Source organism: Pongo pygmaeus, chromosome 4, assembly GCF_028885625.2.
Source record: "Pongo pygmaeus isolate AG05252 chromosome 4, NHGRI_mPonPyg2-v2.0_pri, whole genome shotgun sequence".
Taxonomy (NCBI): domain Eukaryota; kingdom Metazoa; phylum Chordata; class Mammalia; order Primates; family Hominidae; genus Pongo; species Pongo pygmaeus.
This window is the reverse complement of record NC_072377.2, coordinates 87,802,610-87,826,610: the sequence shown is the minus strand read 5'-3', so window position 1 is coordinate 87,826,610 and position 24,001 is coordinate 87,802,610. Positions and strand designations below refer to the sequence as shown.

The 24,001-nt window shown below is 35.5% G+C and overlaps 1 protein-coding gene across 5 annotated transcripts in view; it reads left to right on the top strand.

Annotated features, from left to right (window-relative positions):
- Positions 1–24,001, top strand: part of EDIL3 (EGF like repeats and discoidin domains 3) — a 450,915-nt gene that overhangs the window by 272,063 nt on the left and 154,851 nt on the right. For all 5 annotated transcript variants that reach the window (XM_063664954.1, XM_063664955.1, XM_054489176.2 and 2 more), the window contains one exon: positions 8,874–9,055. In XM_063664954.1, coding sequence (XP_063521024.1) covers positions 8,874–9,055 — 182 coding nt within the window. The remainder of the gene's footprint in view (positions 1–8,873; positions 9,056–24,001) is intronic.

Here is a 24,001-nt window from a genome sequence, read left to right as displayed (position 1 = left end):
CATATTGTTTTTACCACTTGAAAAATCCAAATACTCTTCCATTTTAAAAGAATGCATCTTAAGCAAACTACAATTAACTCTTCTGTTGTCCTACAGCAGAACTGTTTACTGTGATAAGAGGATAATCGTCTTAGATTTTGTCAACTTTTGTGAATTATCTCAATAAGAATTTTGGCCTTTGAATACTGGAGTTCATAGGCCCTACTATTTAAATAATAACCATTATTCTGCATCAATACACAAATCAGTTTGAGAAGTATTAATAGACAATTTTTATTATAGTTTAGCTTATTCTTGGGCTTCATTTTTTCCTGAATTGAAAACAATTAATTTAAACTGATAATATATCGTAATTGGCTTGAGATAACACACAGTGTGAAGAAACATAGCCACATTTTAAATGAAATAGCTAGATGGCTGATAATTGCATTTGTGACTTTACAAATGTGGTTTTCATTCCAAATACAGTATTTCCCCTACCTCCAAGAGCTGATTCTTATATATTTTTAAGCCTACCAGTATACAAAGAAAGCATTTCTGATTTTAACACCCACCCAGTATGTTGAATCCTTAGAGTGATAATATCTACATTCAGAAGACTAACCCACCTTCAAAAAAGAAAGAAAAGTAATTCCAAAAAGCAATGATTTGTTTTAGTTTACTTTAACCCATAATATTGAGAGCTGCCCATTTGTAAGCACTGTGCTAAGTGCTTTGCAAACCTAAATAATGCAAAAGGCATCGTCTCTACCTGTAATAAGTGTATTGTCTCAGAGGAAAAAAAATGCACAAATTGCTGTTCCTCTTCATTTAACCTGGACACCTTCGGAGCTTTCAATATGGAAAATAATAGAATATAGGTCCTAATAAAATTGAGAGAATGCTTTCCCAGCGAAATACCACAGAATCACAGTATTCACAATTGTGAGGAAAATTAGCATTTATCTAAGCTATGCTGCCCATCTGATAGGAAGAAACAGCCTTTTCTCTAAGGTACACATGCATTTTATATGGAATCCAAGTAAGTTTAACTAATTTTTGAAAACAGTATTAAGGATTTCTCAATTACTAGTTTTCCTAAGGAAGGTTACTGGGACTGTATGTAATGTTTATACCCTGATACAAAGAAGCAATCTCAGTGTGGAGAGAGATGAACATCACCAAGTGGAATTTTCATTCTAATTCCTTTGAAGGTGATTATTCTCAGTGCCATAACCAGAGGCTGACACCCAGTGGGTGCTCTGCAGGAATTTGGGAATGAGTAAGTGAAGCTAAGGCTGTATTGTGCATGTTTACCTTCACATTCTCACTCTGTATCCGGGAAACTTTTTGGCCATTTCCCCATCTCCTACACCTGAACTGGAATATTCAGGCCCTGTTCCCGAATCACCCTTTCTTAAACTTCTCATCTTCACTCCATCCCCTGACCTCTTTCTTCTAATACAACTTCCTAACACACCAGAAAAATGATGATAGCCTTGAGAGAAATCAAATCAAATGCATGGGGGCTTCGCTGACAAGACTCATCCAAAAAAAAAAAAAAAACTTTTAGGGTTCCTTTAAACTCTCAGGCCACAGCGTGAGAAAGAGTGGCCTTGATCCCTCCCTCACCAATTAAAGCCTGGTCTCAAGACAACTCTAAAATAAAACAAATGCTAGGAATAAAAGAAAGGCTGTGGTCCAAGTGGCACAGAGGAAAACTTACATTTGAATCAGCATTAATTTCTGCAGTACTGGAGGTCATCACTAATCCATTCACCAGTGCTTGCATTCAGCACAATTATCACGCTATATTAAGCACAGCAGAGGACTCACTCGTATAAGATGAGATGCTCAGAGAAAGGGAGGACTGGAGATGTTTAAAAGAGATTTGTTTCTTACATGGCTTTAATTTGAAATCCTTTCATTCTGAAGATGTCTGGATATTGAGATAGAGCAAATGAAAGCAGTACATTCCTGTTATGGATTCAGCTGTGCATCTCAGTTATTTGAAAGGCTTAATCAGCACACTCAGGAACAAGATGTGAGACATCTTGAGGCACTGCTTACTTGTCAGCTGCAAGATCAATAAAATGCAGAAGCCATTCTTTGCCATACTCCAGAGAATGAGTTTGCAGAGTGAGAAGGACTCCACTTTGAAGCTATTTTATTCACATCCCACTTGGCCAAAGCAGAAAAGTCACTCTGGGGAGGCACTTGAAGTTTGGCCCCAGCTAGCCCAGCTGCTCCTGCTCAACCTGCCAGGTGACTCACTTGCTCAGTATTAGTCTGAACAGCAGGGTGTCAGGTCAGAAGGCATTTCCGGTCTACTCAGACAATTCAGGCAATGTAGTTATTTTAAATGACTCTATAAAAGGTGCCTGAAATTCTCTGGTAGCCAATGTTGAATGGACTCATTAATTTAGGATTATTGTCGTACCTGACAAAAGCAAGCACAATACCAAGGATGCATAAACACAGATCTTGCAGCCAGGAAATGCACACTACCATATTCTACTACTGTATTCTATTTTTGTATTCAGCATTGATCGAATTGCCACTATGCCCTCTCTAGAGGTAACAATGGGGAATTTCAGAAATACCTGGTAATGCTGTGTGGCAGCGATTTGAAAGAGAAGAGACCCAGACCACTATCAGTTACATTTTTCTTTTAAATTAGTAAACAAGTGCTCTTCTTCACTCATCATAAAAAAATTCTAAAGAAGGCCTCTATATCTGTGTACCTTTGAGAGCATGTAAGTGTAAATGATTTTTAATTAAAAATGAAGTATACAAATAAAATGCTACCATATTACCTGCCATTTGTATTGTTTATTTACCTTTCATATTTATTTCTTAGAAGTAATTCCCTCTACAGATATTTATTAAATGTTCACTAAAATTGAAGCTTGCTGCTAGATACTGTGAGGAATATAATCTTTGCCTACAAAGGGGTTCTCTATCTTGTGAGAAAACAGATGGGCACACATAAACATGTGGATGAGTTGTGGACCAGGGAAGTACTGGACATGGTTTGAGCATAGAAGCAGATTTTTACATCTCAATCCTGTCCCTGCAGCCTGGTTGATATGAGAGATGTTGAGAGTAGCCCACCAAAATCAGTATAGCAAGAGAAGGAAGGTAAGACAAGCAGATCCTCCCACGTTTAATCCAACAGCAAGAATGATTTTTGATAAATTTTAAGAGAGGAATTTGGTCCAGTGGTGTTATTTGTGAAACATGGCCAATCTCAATGAAAGGAAACACCTATGTTTGCTCTCTGGACCCTTTGAAACTCAAACACTCCACTTCCCTCCTCTACCTTGCATCTAATCATTACTAGTTCTGCCTACTTTTACCTCTTAAATATTTTTGAACTCTTCCTCTTCTCCACCCCTCTTTCAGATCTGCATTATTTTTCACATGGGCAACTGTAGTAGCTCACTCTTTGGACATAGTTTTGTCCCCTCTTAAATCTACTCTTTATGGCACAGTGGGAATGATCTAAATTAAATGAAAATGTGGCCATAGAGTCCTTCAAAAATTCCCCATCACTAACAGAACCAAATTCTATCATCACAGGCTTCTGCAAAATAATCTAGCATTTTTCTACTTCTCCACTTCATCTCTTAACCATTCCCCCACCAACCCATCTTGATCTAGTGATACTGAACTGCCTCTAATTCCCTCATCATAGCAGCCTGTTCCCCGCCTGTGTCTATCCTGTCTCCTCTCTCCACTATGCAAGCTCCTATTCTTTTCCAGGAATCATTCCCAGAGCCCCAAGCTAGGTTATTATTCCATCTTCTCTTCTCCCACTGAATCTTCTGCATTCACCATCACAACATCTGCCATATTATATAAAAATGTTCTTATTTCTCTGTGTCTCCCCATTACACTGAAGCCCCTTGAGGAAACCAGTACTGTAAACATAGCCAGCTCCCTCTTCCCATTCAGAGATGAGACTTGGTGTAACCTCTCAGAAAGGCCATCTCTGATCACCTGACACCCACACTTGATTCACCCTTCTTTTTTTTCCTTCATAGCACATACCGTTTCATGGTATTTTCTTGTTTAAGCATTTGTTTATTATTTGTCTCTCCACTAGAATATGAATCTTTTAAGAGCAGAGACCTTTTCTGCCTTATTTATCCCTATGTCACCACTACCTAGAAAAGTGCCTAATATGTAGAAGGGCTTCAATAAACACGTATTTTCAAAACTGAATTAAATGAATGGATGGAGTGACAGGTGGATGAGCATATACTTAGAGGTCAATAAATTAATAAGAACAAAATTAGCCTATCCATATTAGATAAGAGGAGTATAGGCCAATGATGGTATCAGGTTAATTTTAACACCTTAGGAGACAGACACACTATAAACTCTAGGTATTTAATTCTGTGACTGAATGCCTGTATTAGTTCATTCACACATTGTTATAAAGAACTACCTGAGACTCGGTAATTTATGAAGAAAATAGTTTAATTGACTCACCATTCCACAAGCTGTATAGGAAGCATGGCTGGGAGGCCTCAGGACACTTACAATCATGGGGGAGGGGCAAAGGGGAAGCAAGCATGTCTTCCCATGGCAGCAGGAGAGAGTGTGAAAAGAGACGTGCCACACACTTTTAAACCACCAGATCTCATGAGAACTCACCATTATGAGAACAGCAAAGAGGAAGCCCGTCCTCATGATCCAGTCACCTCCCACCAAGTCCCTCCCCCAAGACTAAGGATTACAATTCAACATGAGATTTAGGTGAGGACACAGAGGCATACCATATCAGTGCCATACATTATCATGTACTGTTATAGTGGATCCCAACTTGTGAAAGCTCTGTTACATCCTCAGTGTTACTAGTGATATCTTGTGTGTTCATTCCATGTTAATGTTCCTGTTGCCTCCCTTGGGATGCGTAAGTATGTATGCCTCACATAATATAGCAGAAGGAAAAGATCCAAGTCAAATTTTGAAGAATTACTGAACTCTCCACATTAAATTACATAGTCATCTTTTACAAGCTTAACTTCCATCCTCACAATTTTTCTAATTCATGAAATAAGCCTGATAACATGTTTTTCTTGAAGTATTATTTCAAAGATTATATGAGAAAACACATGTGGGTACACTTTTCAAACTTCAGCGTTCTCATCTGACATTAATTACTTCATCAGTTATCATTTCATATATCTTCTATCATTTGTTGATAGTAAAAGCAATGTATATTTTCATATTATCTTTCTTTTTAAGCATCCTGTTATTAATTGCTTAAGGTCACTTAATCTTAGGTGTATAATCATTTGCATTCTGAATTGTAATTCCTTCACTAGTTTTTATAACTGTTGAATTTAATAGGATATTGGGGAAGTGGATAGCACAGGCAAAAGGAAATTGGATTTTGAACCTTTTATTGTGATGACATCCATTTGATCGTGGTCCACATGATTAGTGAAGAAAATCTGCTGTTGTGACAACTTTGTAGAGTGAAATAAATCTAAGGCTTGGATTTGCTTATTACTTTACTGTTTAGGAGAAAAAAAGCCCCCAGTAACAATGTTCAGTGCATATTTATTGGGCTTTTTCTGTGTACAAGCCACCATGAGCATCTAAGGATGTAACAGTCAGAAATACCTAGCTCCTACTCCAAAGGGGCTAAAAAGCCAGGATTACTTCAGTTGAGGTCCTCTGAAGAGAAGCATGCAAATAACCTTACAGAACCAAGCTCATTATTTTTTCAGCAATTTATAGCTCCAAAAGCAAAGCTTTTATTATCTTGTCTTCTTCACAACTGATAAATTCAGTGTCATCATAACCCCAATTTTAAAAAGTAGGAAAATGCAGAATCACTAACTCAAGGCAGTACCTTGACAACTCACAGACTCCCACTTCATTCAAGAATCCCCATCACAGTCATGCTTCCTTTGGTGGCCTTTTTTGACTATATGTAAGTGACAGAGTATGGTATGCAAATGTTGGAAATTGTTCTTTTTTGGGGGGGTATTCTTGTTTGTTTTTGTTTGTTTGTTTAAAGCAACAATATAGAATTGAGGACTGGTAATACTTGTAAATTTGACATCATGGCAATGAGATAGCTCATGCAAAAATACATTGTATAAGATATAGCCCTATATAACTATATCATGTCAATATATATTATTTGAATTGTGGAGGGTTTTTTGTTTTGCTTTTTTGTTTTGTTTTGTTTTTGAGATGAAGTCTCATTCTGTTACCAAGACCGGAGTGCAGTGGTGCGATCTCAGCTCACTGCAACCTCCGCCTCCTGGCTTCAAGCGATTGTCCTGCCTCAGCCTCCTGAGTAGCTGGGACTACAGGCACATGTCGCCCAGGTAATTTTTGTATTTTCAGTAGAGACAGGGTTTCACCATGTTGGTCAGTCTGGTCTCAAACTCCCGACCTCAGGTGATCCACCTGCCTCGGTCTCCCAAAGTGCTGGGATTACAGACATGAGCCACTGCGCCCAGCCTGAATTACGTTTTTATGAAAGAATTAATATGCAGGACTAAAGAGCATAGCAAAGATTTGGAACCTTATGGCAGAGTGAGTTGTGCATATATATTTTCAAAATCGCTCATTGGTGTTTGGCTTATATGATAATACAACAGTTCAGAGCAAATGAATTTCCTGATATGTTAGCTACTAAAGGGAGGCTGATAGATTAAACAACGGAGTAGAATTATAGGATATTGTGATTTGAGATCTACTCTCTGCTTTAAAATAGTTACAAATTCTGTGAAGATATCTAATTCAGCATAAGGTCTTCAGAGGTATGCAACTAAATGGCACAGAGTTATTTTTAAGTCTGCCATACAGCTCATTAATCAATTCTGGCTCTCTAGCTCTGCTAGTCTACTTACTGGCCTACAATAAATGGCCTGCAATAAAAGTTCTCCCTGCCTGTTTCATTTTTCCATCCAAACATTGTACAAACCAAGGACAAGATGCTTGAGACCGCTTTGATGACAATATTATTAAAAAGCTAGGCTCCTGCCATTATTAAAATCACAGTGTCATCATGAAAGTTTCTTAGTACGTTTGTGAAGTCTGTAAAGATAAAATGGAAAGCAAAATAAGGGTCCAAAGAATTAATATCTGAACTTTTAACGTTAAGTTTTTGGGAATGTGAAAATCAGATTATTATCTGCAGGTCTTAAGACTTCAATTCTACTAATGAATGGCTTCTTAATTTAATGATTCTAAAGTGATATAGTATACTTTCATAAAGTGCTAAGCAGTCCTAATTACATGTTAAAAAAAATCTTATTATCTAAATTTATCATACCAAGTAATTTTCTGTCAATGGCAAAGATGCAGTTTTTACTGTATTAATGTTGTCTTTACTAATACAGTCTGATTAAGATGATTACTTATCTGTATATTTTTATCTTCTTTATAAAAAAATTAAAAATTTGAAAGCCATCAGAGCTACTTACTATCTGAGCATGGAATAGAAAAAGAAGCATGTTTATGACAATTAAAAATATGGTTAATAATGAGAAATATCTTACTGACTTTCAAAAATATTATAATTTGGCTCCTAATTTTTTTCATATTTTCAACCTCAATCTAAGAGTAAACATTTAATTACTGACAAACTTTGGATTTTGATAGTAATTAAAATCTAAAATGTACTTGGTCATAATCACCAGTCAAGTTGACTTTCGTATACTGATATTTAATAGTAGCAATGAACTTCTTTCTTATTTTCAGAAATTCTGACAAATTATTGTAGTATATTTTTATAATACAATTATCGTATATATTATATGAATCTAAATTGGCAAAATATTCAGTATAGTATATGAAATGTTAATGAAATTAAGAACATCTTTTCCTTATATCATATCCCTACTTATTCTGAATTTTCAAAACTGAATTTAAAAGAAATGTACCTTCTGCTGAAATTTTATAAATCAATTAAGAATTTATATATAATTTTATATATAATACAAATATATATGTAATTTTTTAAAGATGGATTTATCTCCATTTCTAATTTGAAAAACTAAACACATTTGGTATCTGAGAACATATCATTTGAGCATAATGTGCTTTAATCTTAGTATTTTAAAATTTCATTGGAAAATTTTCTTAAGTTTCTCAGTTGCAAATGTAAAGATATACATGCAGAATCCCAATATGTAGAATTGTGAATTTGAAACTAAAGTGCTAATAAGTACTTTAAAATCTTGATTTACTGAGTTGTACACATTGTCATGTATAATGTTGTCAGAGAGTTTGCTCTCTTTATAAAAATAATTTGTCTACATATATTTTATAATTTATAATATATCATGGGGTATTATAATAATATTTTTAAATGTTAACAGATTTACACATTTCCCTTTTGTTGTGGAAGCATAACTGATGGTGGGTATAAAAATTTAAGTTATAAAGTTTATAGTAGTGAGAAATGCTAAATTAGTACAAAAATAACTTTGACAAAAAGCTCAGCTTTATGATAATCAAGAAATAATGGATGGAAAAATATTCTTTGAGAGCTTATAATTTGTGAGGCATGCTAATCTCCAGGAATATAAAATATGAGATAAGCCTTTTAAGAGCATTATGCTTTTGCTGACGTGATCAACAACCAAAAGCTATCAGTACAGACACCAGAATCATAATGCAGAAGGGAAGTGTCTATTAAGTGACTACTTTCAAAGCAAAGAAGGAAGAGAGTGTCATGAGAAGCAAGAATTATTTCCTTAATTTAGAGATCAATAACAGATCTGTAAAGGGGATGAAGAGTAAATAGCATGGTGGTGCAAATTCAAATCATTTAAAAAAATCCTATCAAATCGAACAGACACATGTTGTATATGCATTATTTCTAATACATTCATATTTTTCCCTGTTTTTGTTTCCAGAATGCTCAGGCCCATTGGGAATTGAAGGTGGAATTATATCAAACCAGCAAATCACGGCTTCCTCTACTCACCGAGCTCTTTTTGGACTCCAAAAATGGTATCCCTACTATGCACGTCTTAATAAGAAGGGGCTTATAAATGCGTGGACAGCTGCAGAAAATGACAGATGGCCGTGGATTCAGGTAACAGATGGGATAGGACAAGGTTAATGTTACAAGTCATTTTTAAATGATTCTGGTCATTTTAAAAAGCAGACAAAAGAGAACTCAGTGTGACTCTTCCTTATGGTCAGAGGAAAGGGTAATTTAGTGAAGAGTTCAAATTAGCTCCCAATTCTGAAAAGTAAAAAACATGCACATTCCATTAAGAAGCTGGTTAAAGAGGTCAAAAACGTTAAAAATATTCAGGTATAAATATCACTATTTTAAGGTGCATATCAAAGAAGGAGACTTTCTGTATACTGTGTGTTCGTTACCACTGTGTTAACATTTAGCAGCAGTTTAGGATACTTTAAGAACATAAAAATTACATCTATGTTTTCTGTCTCTAAGAAGTGGGTCCACAAATGCAAGTATAAAATATACCATGAATCATAATAACAATACCTCAAATGCACCTTCTTTCAAGCTGAGGGTGTTTCATTTCATAGTATTATTCACTCTCATCAACCAGCTATTTTTTTAAAACAGGAGAAAACAACAATATACTGAAATATTAAGTGATTTCCCAGAGGGGGTAGCAAGGCCCAGAGCTTATATTTCTGTACATTTCAATGCTTTTTGAGCCTTTAGATGAACTATGTACTCGGAGTACAGAAAGATGATCAAAACTGGTATCTGTGAAACAGTAAACCTCTGTTGGGGAAAGCACATTAATAACCATCTAACAAGTCATTGATGTATACTAAAGGGAGGAAGAATTCAGTATTCTGTGGTCAGAGGAAGAATTCATTAATTATCTTGAGAAACTCACCTGGGGCAGATAGCTTTTGAGCTAGGCCTGAGAAGGATGGCTTTCAGTAGAGACTGAACATCCAGGGAACAGCCTGATCAAAGATGCTACATGACAATCTGGGGAATATTATGTAGAAAATCATGACTAGAGTAAAGGTTGCTGGAGGGATGTGTTCAAATTCAGTGTATGAGTTTGCCGTGCTTCAGGAGTCATACTAAAAGGTATTAGCCTTATTTCAGTGGAGTAGGGAGATATTGCAGAATTTTGATTCGTTTAGGTTATTGATCTGTCCTGTTTACTACATATTCTAAGTCAAAGAAACATGGAAATCCCTGATGTGACATAATTAGGTGTACTATACAAGGACTAGTTTACAGGCATTTGGTATAAAGGAAAATTGATTTATGACTAAGAGGCAAGACTTCCATACTTGAAAAACTGGGCCAAAATCTCCTTCAGATACTTTCTTTGTTCAGGTTTCTTAGGCATTCTTATGTGTCTCATAAACATTTCTTTTATCTATAGAGCTCTATAAGGTTGCCTGAAGTTCTTGTTTTGTTTTATGAATTTATATTTACATGAATTTGTTAAAATTGCTTCTTAAGTTACACTTGACTTTTTCAATCTATAGCAACATGTGCAAAATGAACTCCAGATAGTGGAAATGGCACATTTACACAGTTTTTATCACATTCATGAAGGATCAATTAAGGTTTAAAATATGCATAGAATAATAGAAAATAATTATATCATATTTACTAATGAATAATCATTCCAGAGACATTTTTAATCACTCTAGTTGAAATGCATTTGTAGGACTGTGGTCATGATAAAACTTTAGACATCAATAATTTATAGCCAAAATTCTAAAGAGTTGAGAGATGATATTGCCAGTTTACATCAGGCTTTCTGTTTGGCAAATTATGTTTGTGAGCTTCAATGATTGCCATCTTTCTATAAACCATAAGTAGCATGCTTTTGCAATGTTTACTCTGAGAAACACCTTATTAATGTTTCATATCCAATTGTTCACTTTACTTTGTCCCAGTATTGCCTGCTTAACACTATGTATCATTCTTCCTTTCAAAGTATTGCATGAAGTTTAAATTCCCTTTATCCCAGTGGCTATAGGCAGAAATAACCTTAACTGAACAGGACAGTGGTCAACACTGAGAGAAATTTAGATTTATTCTCTTAAGAACAATAGTTAAAACTTATTTTACTTTTAGGGTCAGTGGGATGATGATAATTTGCTTTTGGTCTGAAGATGATAATGAACTCAGAGAAAAACAGTTAAAGTCAATATGAAAGGTTTTATATTAGAGTAAGAACCTCAAATATAATGGGTGAAAAACTAAAAATAATTGTTGTTCAATAAATATTTAGGAATTATATTCAGTGTATTCATTTTATAATTGCATTCTTTAATAATATATTTTTAATGTTATTTTTTACAAAACTTTACCGATTTTCTTTTATTTGAAACTTTTATTTTAGGTTCAGGGGTACATGTGCAGGTTTGTTATATAGGTATACTTCATGTCATGGGGTTTTGTTGTACAGATTATTTTGTCACCCTGGTATTAAGCCTAGTATCCCTTAGTTATATTTCCTGGTCCTTTCCCTCCTCCCATCCTTCACCCTCAGGTAAGTCCCACTATCTGTTATTTCATTCTATGTGTCCATGTGTTCCCATCATTTAGCACCCGCTGTAAGTGGTGCCAAGGGAAAACATGTGGTATTTGGTTTCCTGTTCCCGCATTAGTTTGCTAAGGATAATTAGTTTGCTCCAGCTTCATTCATGTTCCTGCAAAAGACATGATCTCACTCTTTTGTAGCTGCATAGTATTCCATGGTGTCCATATGTGTCACATTTTCTTTACCCAGTCTACAACTGATTGGCATTTACGTTGATTCCATGTCTTTGTTATTGTGAATGGTGCTTCGGTGAACATAGGCGTGCATGTGCCTTTAAGATAGAACCATTTATATTCCTTTGGGTATATACACAGTTATGCTGTGGCTGGGTGGAATATTAGTTCTGTTTTTAGTTCTTTGAGGAATCTTCACACTGCTTTCCACAATCTTTGGACTAATTTACACTCCCACCAACAGTGTATAACCATTCCCTTTTCTCCTCAACCTTGCCAGCATCTGTTACTTTTTTACTTTTTAATAATAGCCATTCTGACTGTTGTAAGATGGTATCTAATTGTGGTTTTCATTTGCATTTCTCTAATGATAACTGAGTTTGAGAGGTTTTTTTCCTGTGATTGTTGGCTGCATGTATGTCTTCTTTTGAAAATTGCCTAAGTCCTTTGCCCACTTTTTAATGAAGTTGTTTGTTTTTTTCTTGAAAATTTAAGTTTCTTATAGATGCTGGATATTAGACCCTTGTCAGATGCATAGTTCGAAAAAGTTTTCTTCCATTCTGTAGGTTGTCTGTTCACCATGTTGATAGTTCCTTTTTCTGTGCAGAAGCTCTTTAGTTTAATTAGATCCCATTTGTCATTTTTTGCTTTTGTTGCAATTGTTTTCGGTGTCTTTGTCATGAAATCTTTGCCAGTTTCTCTGTCCAGAATGGTATTGCCCAGGTTGTCTTTCAGGGTTTTTATAGCTTTGGGTTTTACATTTTTTAATCCATCTTGAGTTGATTTGTGTGTATAGTGTAAGGAAAGGGTCCGGTTTCAATCTTCTGCATATGGCTAACCACTATCCCAGTACCATTTATTGATTAGGGAGTCCTTTCTCCATTGCTTGTTTTTGTCAGCTTTGTGGAGGATCAGATGGTTGTAGGTGTGCAACCTTATTTCTGGTCTCTCAATTCTGTTCCATTTGAATATATGTCTGTCTTTGTGCCCGTATCAAAACAGTACTTTTGGTTACTGTAGCCCTATAGTATAGTTTGAAGTCAGGTAATGTGATACCTCTAGCTTTGTGGGGGTTTTATTTTTGTTGTTGTTGTTTAGGATTGTCTTGACTATTTTAAGATAGTATTTTCTAATTCTGTGAATAATGTCATTGGGAGTTTGATAGGATTGGCATTGAAATCTATAAATTGCTTTGGGCAGTATGGCCATTTTAATGATTTTGATTCTTCCTATCCATGAGCATGAAATGTTTTTTTCCATTTGTTTGTGTTATCTCTGATTTCTTGGACCAGTGTTTTCTAGTTCCCATTGTAGAGACTGTTTACCTCCCTGATAAGCTGTATTCCTAGGAGGGTTTTTTTCTGTTTTCGTTTTTTAGCAATTGTAGGTGGGATGGCATTTCTGATTTGGCACTTGGCTTGACTGTTGTTGTGTATAGGAATGCCAGTGATTTTTGTATGTTGATTTTTTACCCTGAGACTTTGCTGAAGGTGTTTATCAGCTTAAGGATCGTTCGGGCCTAAACTGTGGGGTTTTCTAGATCGTTTGGGCCTAGACTGTGGAGTTTTCTAGATACGGAATCATGTCCTCTGCAAACAGGGATACTTTGGCTTCCTATCTGCCTATTTTGGATGCCTTTTACTTTTTTTTCTTGCCTGATTGCCCTGGCCAGGACTTCCAATACTATGTTGAATAGGAGTGATGAGAAAGGGCATCCTTGTCTCGTTTCAGTTTTCAAGAGGAATGCTTCCATCTTTTGCTCGTTTAGTATGATGTTGGCTGTGGGTTTATCATAGGTGATTCTTAATTTTGAGGTATGTTCTTTCAGTACCAAGTTTATTGAGAGTTTGTAATATGAGGAGGTGTTAAATTTTATTGAAAGCCTTTTCTGCATCTATTGAGATGATCATGTGGTTTTTGTCTTTAATTATGTTTATGTGATTACTCACTCTTATTGATTTACATATGTTGAACCTACCTTGCATCATGGGGATAAAGCCTACTTGGTCGTGGTGGATAAGTTTTTAGTTGTGCTATTGGATTCAATTTGCTTGTATTTTGTTGAGGATTTTTGAATTGATATTCATCAAAATATTGGCCTGAAGTTTTGTGTTTTTGTTTTGTCTCTGCCTGGTTTTGGTATCAGGATGACGTTAGCCTCATAGAATGAGTTAGGGAGCAGTCCCTCTTCCTTGATTGTTTGGAATAGTGTTAGTAGAAATGCTACCAGCTCTTCTTTGTATATCTGGTAGAATTCAGCTGTGAATCCATCTGGGCCTGGGCTCTTTTTGGTTGGTAGGCTATCTATTACTGATTCAGTTTCAGAGATTATTATTTGTCTACTCATTTAAATTTCATTCTGACTCAGTTTTGGGAGGGTGTATATTTCCAGGGATTTATCCATTTCTTCTAGACCTTCTAGTTTGTGTGCACAGAGGTGTTCACAGCAGTTGCTGATGGTTATTTGTAGTATCTCTTTTGTCATTTCTAATTGTGTTTATTTGGATCTTCTCCTTTTTCTCCTTTATTAGTCTAGCTAGCAGTCTATCTATTTTATTAATTTTTTCAGTAACCACCTCTCGAATTTGTTGATCTTCTTTGGGTGATTTTTAAATTTAATTCTCAGAATAATTCCATATAGTAGGTGTAATTATCATCACTTTATAAATTTAGACAGCTTGAATCAAACAGGTTAAGTATCTTATCCAAGTTGTCAGAACTATAAAGATTACACAAAATATATAATTAGCCTAGTTCAAAGCTCTTACAATTTCTTTATGACCAGTATTTTTAAGCTCTCAAATACAAAAATATTGTATGTTTATTGCAACACAGGTCGGACTAGTAACTTTCATTAAATTACCATTGGAGGATATGTTGTGGTGTCCAATCAACAATGTACTGAACTCAGATTGAATATTAATAATTCTAAAAGGATTATACAAATTAAAAATAAAACTATTGGTGTTGTAGGTTTGTTTTCAATTCAAGCTAAAAGTGAGATGACTTGGTTTCCACTAATTTTTTTTGGTGAAAGAAAAAGGGCCTTAAGTTTTCATGTTCTATAGTTTTCTAATAGTAATAATATCTTTAACAATTTATTTATTTATTTATTTTTTTTTTATTTTTTTATTACACTTTAAGTTTTAGGGTACATGTGCACAATGTGCAGGTTAGTTACATATGTATACATGTGCCATGCTGGTGTGCTGCACCCATTAACTCGTCATTTAGCATTAGGTATATCTCCTAATGCTATCCCTCCCCCCCTCCCCCCACCCCACAACAGTCCCAGAGTGTGATGTTCCCCTTCCTGTGTCCATGTGTTCTCATTGTTCAATTCCCATCTATGAGTGAGAACATGCGGTGTTGGTTTTTTGTCCTTTAACAATTTAAATGGAATAGCATAACAGGACTATTTCCAAACTATCAGAGTAAATTGAGCTGAATTTTTCAGACTGAAATCAAAATTGGTGTATTTATTGAAAAACAAACACAATTTCTCAAAGAAATATAGGTATCGCTAAGAAATTTATCAGATGTTTTTTAATTTATTATACTTTAAGTTCTGGGATACATGTGCAAAATGTGCAGGTTTATTACATATGTATACACATGCCCTGGTGGTTTGCTACACCCATCAACCCATCATCTGCATTAGGTATTTCTCCTAATGCGATCCCTCTCCTAGCTGCCCCACTCAACAGTCCCCAGTGTGTGATGTTCCCCTCTCTGTTTCCATGTGGTCTCATTGTTCAGCTCCCACTTATGACTGAGAACATGTGGTGTTTGGTTTTCTTTTCCTGTGTTAGTTTGCTAAGAATGATGGTTTCCAGCTTCATCCATGTCCCTGCCAAGGACATGAACTCATCCTTCTTTATGGCTGCATAGTATTCCATGGTGTATATGTGCCACATTTTCTTTATCCAGTCTATCATTGATGGGCATTTGGGTTGGTTCCAAATCTTTGCTATTGTGAATAATGCTGCAATAAACATACATGTGCATGTGTCTTTATAGCAGAATGATTTCTAATCTTTTGGGTATATATCCAGTAATGGGATTGCTGGGTCAAATGGTATTTCTGGTTCTAGATCCTTGAGGAATCACCACACTGTCTTCCACAATGGTTGAACTAATTTACCCTCCCACCAACAGCATAAAATTGTTCCTGTTTCTCCACATCCACTCCAGCATCTGTTGTTTCCTGACTTTTTAATGATCACCATTCTAACTGGTGTGAGATGGTATCTCATTGTGGTTTCGATTTGTACTTTTCTAATGACCAGTGATGATGAGCTTTTTTTTCATATGATTTTTGGCTGCATAAATGTCTTCTTTTGAGAAGTGTCTGTTCATATCCCTTTGCCCACTTTTTGATGTTTTTTTTTTTCTTGTAAATTTGTTTAAGTTCTTTGTAGATTCTGGATATTAGCCCTTTGTGAGATGGATAGATTGCAAAAATGTACTCCCATTCTGTAGGTTACCTGTTCATTCTGACAATAGTTTCTTTTGCTGTGCAGAAGCTCTTTAGTTTAATTAGATCAATTTTGGCTTTTGTTGTCATTGCTTTTTGGTGTTTTAGTCATGGAGTCTTTGCCCATGCCTATGTCCTGAATGGTATTGCCTAGGTTTTCTTCCAGGATTTTTATGGTTTTAGGTCTTATGTTTAAGTCTTTAATCCATCTTGAGTTAGTTTTTTTATAAGGTGTAAGGAAGGGGCCCAGTTTCAGTTTTCTGCATATGGCTAGCCCGTTTTCCCAACACCATTTATTAAATAGGGAATCCTTTCCCCATTGCTTGTTTTGGTCAGGTTTGCCAAAGATCAGATGGTTGTAGATGTGTGGCATTATTTCTGAGGCCTCTGTTCTGTTCCATTGGTCTATATATCTGTTTTGGTTACTGTAGCCTTGTAGTATAGTTTGAAGTCAGGTAGCGTGATGCCTCCAGCTTTGTTCTTTCTGCTTAGGATTGTCTTGGCTATACAGGCTTTTTTTTTTTGGTTCCATATGAAATTTAAAGTTGTTTATTCTAATTCTGTGAAGAAAGTCAATGGTAGCCTGATGGGGATAGCATTAAATCTATGAATTACTTTGGACAGTAAGGCCATTTTTACAATATTGATTCTTCCTATCCATGAGCATGGAATGTTTTTCCATTTGTTTGTGTCCTCTGTTATTTCCTTGAGGAGTGGTTTGTAGTTCTCCTTGAAAGGGTCCTTCACATCCCTTGTAAGTTATATCCCTAGGTATTTCCTATACACCAATAATAGACAAACAGAGAGCCAAATCATGAGTGAACTCCCATTTACAATTGTTGATCTTTTGAATGGCTTTTCATGTCTCAGTCTTCAGTTCAGCTCTGAGTTTGTTACTTTTTGTCTTCTGCTAGCTTTGGGAATGGTTTGCTCTTGGTTCTCTAGTTCTTTTAGTTGTGATGTTAGATTATTAAATGGAGATCTTTCTAACTTTTTGATGTGGGCATTTAGTGCTATAAATTTTCCTCTTAACACTGCATTAGCTGTGTCCAAGAGATTCTGAAATGTTGTAGTTTTGTTCTCATTAGTTTCAAATAACTTTTTGATTTCTGCCTTACTTTCCTTATTTACCCAAAAGTCATTCAGGAGTAGGTTATTTAATTTCCATGTGATCATATGGTTTTGAGTAATTTTCTTAGTCTCAACATTGTTATTCAGTAATTACTTACTGATTATGTTCAAAATATATATATTGTTAATGCATTCTTTAATAATATATTTTCTAAGTTATTTTTTAGAAGAAAAAACTTTATCAATTTTGTAAGATTAAATCACCTATAAGACATTCTGTGAAATCAAATGATATACCAGAGTTTCCGTGTTGATCATTCATTGTTAATTTCCCTTGTCACCTAATTCTATTATTTATATTCAGTCCTTCAAATGAAACCTTTGAGTACTTTGCTTAAACTCACTTATAATGAGCACAGTAACCCCCTAATCTTTCAGGTGTATGACAAACTTGCACTAATTAGTATTCAATTTCATTTTCTTCATTGTCTTGATGAAACGAAAATTGAAATTGCCATTTTACATTTATATGTTCAGCATGCAATTATTAATAGTACCACAATGCTCATAATTGGTTCTGGATTTAAAGAGTTGTTAAATGCAGTTAAACAAGTTTTTTTTTTTTTTTTCAGATTTCTAGTTTTTTGGAGCTTTATTTCTTTATGTAGATTTTTTCCAACTAATAATTAACCACTACATTAAACATTAGCTCATTGGCATCCTAGAATATCAGTTTTTATTTCTGATTAACATGTTAGAATTAGCAACTTTGCACAATTATAAAAATATGTCTTGGATTATAACAAGTGTATTTTAAATTCTGGGTGCTTTGCTAACTAACTGAGGGTCAGCCAGTATAACTATTTCTTATTTATTTTCAAGATATGCAGTTTCAATTTCTCTGTGTTTTTCTTTTCTTTTATAGCTATTTGTAGTAAAATATTAATTTTATTTTTTTAAATTTATTGGTTTATTTTTATTTATATATATATGTGTGTGTGTGTTTTTCTAGAATACATATACATTGAATTTCCAGCTATTAATTTATTCATGTATTCCACAAACATTTACTCATGAATGTATACTCTACACTCTATCCACTACTAGGCAGTAGAGAAAAGATAACACCCACTTTCAGGATGCTCTGAATCCAGAAAAGATACAAGTAAGCTGGGTAAACATAACACAAAATATATGTGGTCTGGGCTTACATGGTTTGCTAACTACTCCATTTGAATTAAATTATATCCAAACAGCCTATTTTTATTAGGACTTTTATTAAAGTAAAAACTACATTAGCATAATATTTATATAATACAAGGAAAGAAATTTCCATTATACCATGTATTACTGTTGTGTGCTGATATATTTAATGTGTATGATAAAGTATAATACTAGGGCAATGTCACAATTTTTCTTTTGAAAGTTAATTCAGTTGTTTTTTCAGTTATAGTATTTTATCACTGAGAAAATTGGGTTTGGAACTCTCTTACCTTTTTAGAAATGTGGCTATGATCTTAATATGTTCCCTTTCTATGTGCCATAGAATTTGTGAGAGGAAAAACAGTTATTTCTCAAACTTCAATGTGCATTGAAACCATGGGTCACTTGGTGTATTAGTCTGTTTTTATGCTGCTGATAAAGACATACCCGAGGCTGGGCAATTTACAAAAGAAAGAGGTTTAATGGACTTACAGTTCCACATGGCTGGGGAGGCCTCACAATAATGGTGGAAGGCAAGGAGGAGCAAGTCACATTTAGGTGGATGATGGCAGGCAAAAAGAGAGAGAGCTTGTGCAGGGAAACTCCTGTTTTTAAAACTGTCAGATTTTGTAACTTATTCACTATCATGAGAATAGCATGGGAAAGACCTGCTCCCATGATTCACTTATCTTTCACAGGGTCCCTCCCATACATATGGAAATTATGGGAGCCACAAAATGAGATTTGGATGGGGACACAGAGCCAGACCATGTCATTCTGCCTGTGTACTGTCCCAAATATCATGTCTTCACATTTCAAAACCAATCATGCCTTCCCAACAGTCCCCCAAAGTCTTAACTCATTTCAGCATTAACTCAAAAGTCTGCAGTCTGAAGTCTTATCTGAAAAAAAGCAAGTCCCTTCAACCTATGAGCCTATAAAATCAAAAGCAACTTAGTTACTTCCTAGATACAGTGGTGGTACAGGCATTAGTTAAATACAGCCATTCCAAATGGGAGAAATCGGCCAAAACAAAGGGGCTACTGGCCCCAGGCAAGTCCAAAATCCATTGGGGCAGTCAAATTTTAAAGCTTCAAAATGGTCTCCTTTGACTGCATGTCTCACATCCATGTCAAGCTGATGCAAGAGGTGGGTTCCTATGGTCTTGAGCATCTTCTCCCCTGTGGCTTTGCAGGGTACAGCCTCCCTCCTGGCTGTTTTCACAGGTTGGCTTTGAGCGTCTGTGGCTTTTCCAGACACACGGTGCAAGCTGTCGGTGGATCTACCATTTTGGGGTCTCTAGGATGGTGGCCCTCTTCTCACAGCTCCACTAGGGGGTGCCCCAGTGGGGACTCTGTGTGGGGGCTCTTACCTCACATTTCCCTTCTGCACTGCCCTAGCAGAGGTTTTCCATGAGGACCTCACCCCTGCAGCAAACTTCTGCCTGGGCATCCAGGCATTTCCATACATCTTCTGAAATCTAAGCAGTGTTTCCCAAACCCCAATTATTGACTTCTTAAAAAAATCGGTATGTGAAATTTGTACTACAGAAATTTGTAACAATTTATTACCAAGTCCCTAGGCTGCACAGAGCACCGGGGACCCTGGGCCCAGCCCACAAAACCACTGTTTCCTCCTAGGCCTTCAGGCCTATGATGGGAGGGGCTGCCATGAAGACCTCTAACATGCCATGGAGACAATTCCCCCATTGTCTTGGGGATTAACATTCAGCTCCTCATTACTTACGCAAATTTCTGCAGCTGGCTTGAATTTCTCCTCAGAAAATGGGATTTTCTTTTCTGTTGCATTGTCAGACTGCAAATTTTCCAAACTTTTATGCTCTGCTTCCCTTATAAAGCTGAATGTCTTTAACAGCACCCAATGCACCTCTTGAATGCTTTGCTGCTTAGAAATTTATTCTGCCGGATACCCTAAATCATCTCTCTCAAGTTCAAAGTTCCACACATTTCTAGAGCAGGAGCAAAATGCTGCCACTCACTTTACTAAAGCATAACAAGAGTCACCTTTGCTTCAGTTCCCAGCAAGTTCCTCATCTCCATCTGAGACCACGTCAGCCTGGATTTCATTGTCCATGTCATTACCAACATTTTGGTCAAAGCCATTCAACAAGTCTCTAGGGAGTTCCAAACTTACCTATGTTTTTCTGTCTTCTTCTGAGCCCTCCAAATTGTTCCAACCTCTGCCTGTTACCCCATTCCAAAGTTGCTTCCACATTTTCAGGTATCTTTTCAGCAGTGCCCCACTCTACTGGTACCAATTTACACTTGGTAAAAATAGAAACTTCTAAATTGCTCCACAGGCCTAGTGCAGGTCATGCTCAGACTGCACAGTAAAAATATGTCTCGTCTCCTTATAAATCTTGGGTTTGTACTGCCTGAGTTACAGTAAAAATATAAATAAATAAAATAAAAAACACTTTTGCTTGATGATGTGGGAACCTTGTTGTTGGAACTGCCAGTAGTGATGACTGCCTAGGCTGGAGGGAGAGGAAAGAACAGTGAAGAAAATGAGGAAAGATAATGGGAAATAAGTAACCCATGAAAATTCTCTGAACTTCAGGCAGACAGCCTTGACAGCAACTCACAAGTAAGCATTATCCATCAGTCATGAAACAGTTAATGTTTCTAAATGGCTATTTGATTTTTCTTTGTTATAAAACTTAACATATTTAAATGCAAAACCACATACCTTCTGAATTTTTAAGAAAATTATAGTTAATGTAGAATATATCGGCCCAAAAGGGAATTAAGTGAGCATAAATTGTTATAAATTTCTGTAGCACAAATTTTACACATGGATTTTTTTAACAACTTTGTTAACAGTGGGATTGAGAATGCTACAAAAAAAAGAACTAATCATCTATTTCATTTCATATATCTGTATGTAATGTGTATAAAAACATTTTTGATATTTATAGACACCTGGAGCTTTTTCAGATACAAAAATCATTTTCAAAAGACCAGGATTTAAGAAGTAGATTTTTTTTCATTTTCAGCCTTTTTTCTAGTTACAGAAGCTGAATTACATACGATCTAATTCATTTTTAATACTGCCTTATTCAAGTGGAAAATATTTTAGCCTTTTCTCTTGAAGAAAAATACTACATGCCCATATATACTAACCTATATTCCCATTCTTACCAAACACCTCTTTAAAGCTAATTGTATCTGGACATTAATATATTGCTTTTTCTAATGATATTTTTAAAACTATGATCCCAGGTGGAAAATTATGATTTCTATTTAAGTTGTTTATTAGAAATGAGTTTTTCATACATAGTTGTGTGTTTTTAAAACAGATGTTTCTTTTTAAATTAAAAAAGCACTATGCATTAAGTAAAAATGTCTTAATGCTTCTGTCCTGAAAAGTAATATATTTTGTCTGAAATTATTTGGTCATTTACCACAGTTATAGTAGTAGTAGTGCATATTGTATTGCTTGCCTTTTTTCCCTAAAAATCTGTGTTTTAGATCTTAACTCTAGATTATTTGGAATACGTGATGAACCATATAGCAGTTGCTCTGTATTTTTAAAAAGCTGCATCTGGGACTGGGTATGGTGGCTCAAACCTGTAATCCCAGCAACTTGGGAGGCTGAGGCAGGTGGATCATGATGTTGGGAGCTCAAGACCAGCCTGGCCAATATGGTGAAACCCCGTCTCTACTAAAAATACAGAAATTAGCCGGGTGTGGTGGCAGGCACCTCTAGTCTCAGCTACTCAAGAGGCTGAGGCAGGAGAATCACTTAAATCTGGGATACAGAGGTTGCAGTGAGCCCAGACTGCGCCACTGCACTCCAGCCTGGGCCACAGAGCGAGACCCCGTCTGAAAAAAAAAAAAAAAAAAAAAGGCTGCATCTGTAATCTCTTCTGCTTCCTCTCCCACTTCGAGTACCCAGTGCCTCACTAAACTGAATTTCTTGCTGTTCTTCAAATTAATCCAGCTTATTCTGCCTCTGCGTTCAATACATGCACTGCATGGTTCATCTATTGACCAGCCTCCAGTCTTCTTTAGATTCAGCCCCATCATTCCCTTCTCTATAAAGTAATTCCTGAAAGCCCTGCCTTTTATCTTCAAAGGTAGAAGTGACTACAATCCTTTTATCCCACTCGGTCAACTATATATTAAAATCATAGTAACTAAAATACCTTTATAGTCATTGTTTGCTTTTCCTTCTCCTCCTATACCATAAACAATTTGAGAGTAGGAATCAGAGTTGGTTTAAGTCTATTCCCATGGCACCTTGAGTTAAAACTATGTTAAATAGATGTCAATAATTGACTAATAGAAGAATAGGGAATACTTAACAAAAAAAAAAAAAAGGAGACAGTATTTGTTTTCACATGGTAATTATTCTGCACTGTGTGATACTAAGAATGCCCTGGCAACTCAGTTTACTATGTTCAGCTATTATATATTCACATTTTAATTGGCTAAGCATGATCCATTGGTACCACATGTGGTGCATTTATATTTATACAGGGAGTGCCTCACCAATCCAGAGAGCAGTAAATCCTAATGACCCATACTTTACTCCATAATCACTGCAAACCACTTTTAGAGGCAAGGCTAGATGGGCTTGGGCCAATATTTGTAGGACGTTTGCCAGGAAGTCTACTAGTTAAACCTTGTAAAACTTGTGCCTTCTCCTATCCCACTTCTGTTTTTTGTTTGTTTGTTTGTTTTTGTTTTTTTCTCAAATGGTAAAAGAATAAATGTTTGATTTAGCTTCTTGCACATTTTTATAAATGTGTTATTATAATCACGCCTAAGAGTTTAGAAACTTTAGATGTAATATTGTTAATGTAAACTTATCTTCTCCAAGATTAACTTATTTTAGAAAAGAAGCTTTAAAATACTAGTATATTTATAGCTTATGAAATTTGTAATATTTACCCTTGCAAAAATGTCAGATACATAAACTATTTTTATTACTGTTTCTCATAAAGTACAGAACATAAAGAGTTATAGAGAATTGCTTTAACACAGTTTTTAGCATCTACTAGCATGAGTTTAGCAGACTCTCAGTAGACAATTCAGTTTAACCAACCTTATTATATAAAAGACTTTTTAAATATACTTGCTATACATTTTGACCATGAGGAAAACTTTTCTAATTTCACTATTATATTTACAAAGTTTGAGATTTTAAATGCCTTCTAGTTCAGTTGGTTTCCATTGTTTCATGAATATTACCAAAATACCTTCTTTTTTTTTTTTAGTTTATGATATGGTAGAGTGAAATGGAAAAAATCTGAATTGATTGAAGATAGCAACTTGCTTTTATCATAAAAAAAAGTTCAAAATTGAGAACCTCTGGTTTTACAATCTACCTCAGTCACATTCATGGCAAATTGACTCTGGTTCCGTCTTCATATCTCTTCACATGACCAGCTGGATTGGCCCTGGACTCTGTATCCCAATTTCTGGCACTTAGGACTAAAGGAGTTAGCACCCTAAGTTCCTATCATTTTTGAGAGTTTCTTATTGTAACTCTTCTCCTATATTGGTAAATGCACTCTCCAGTATTCT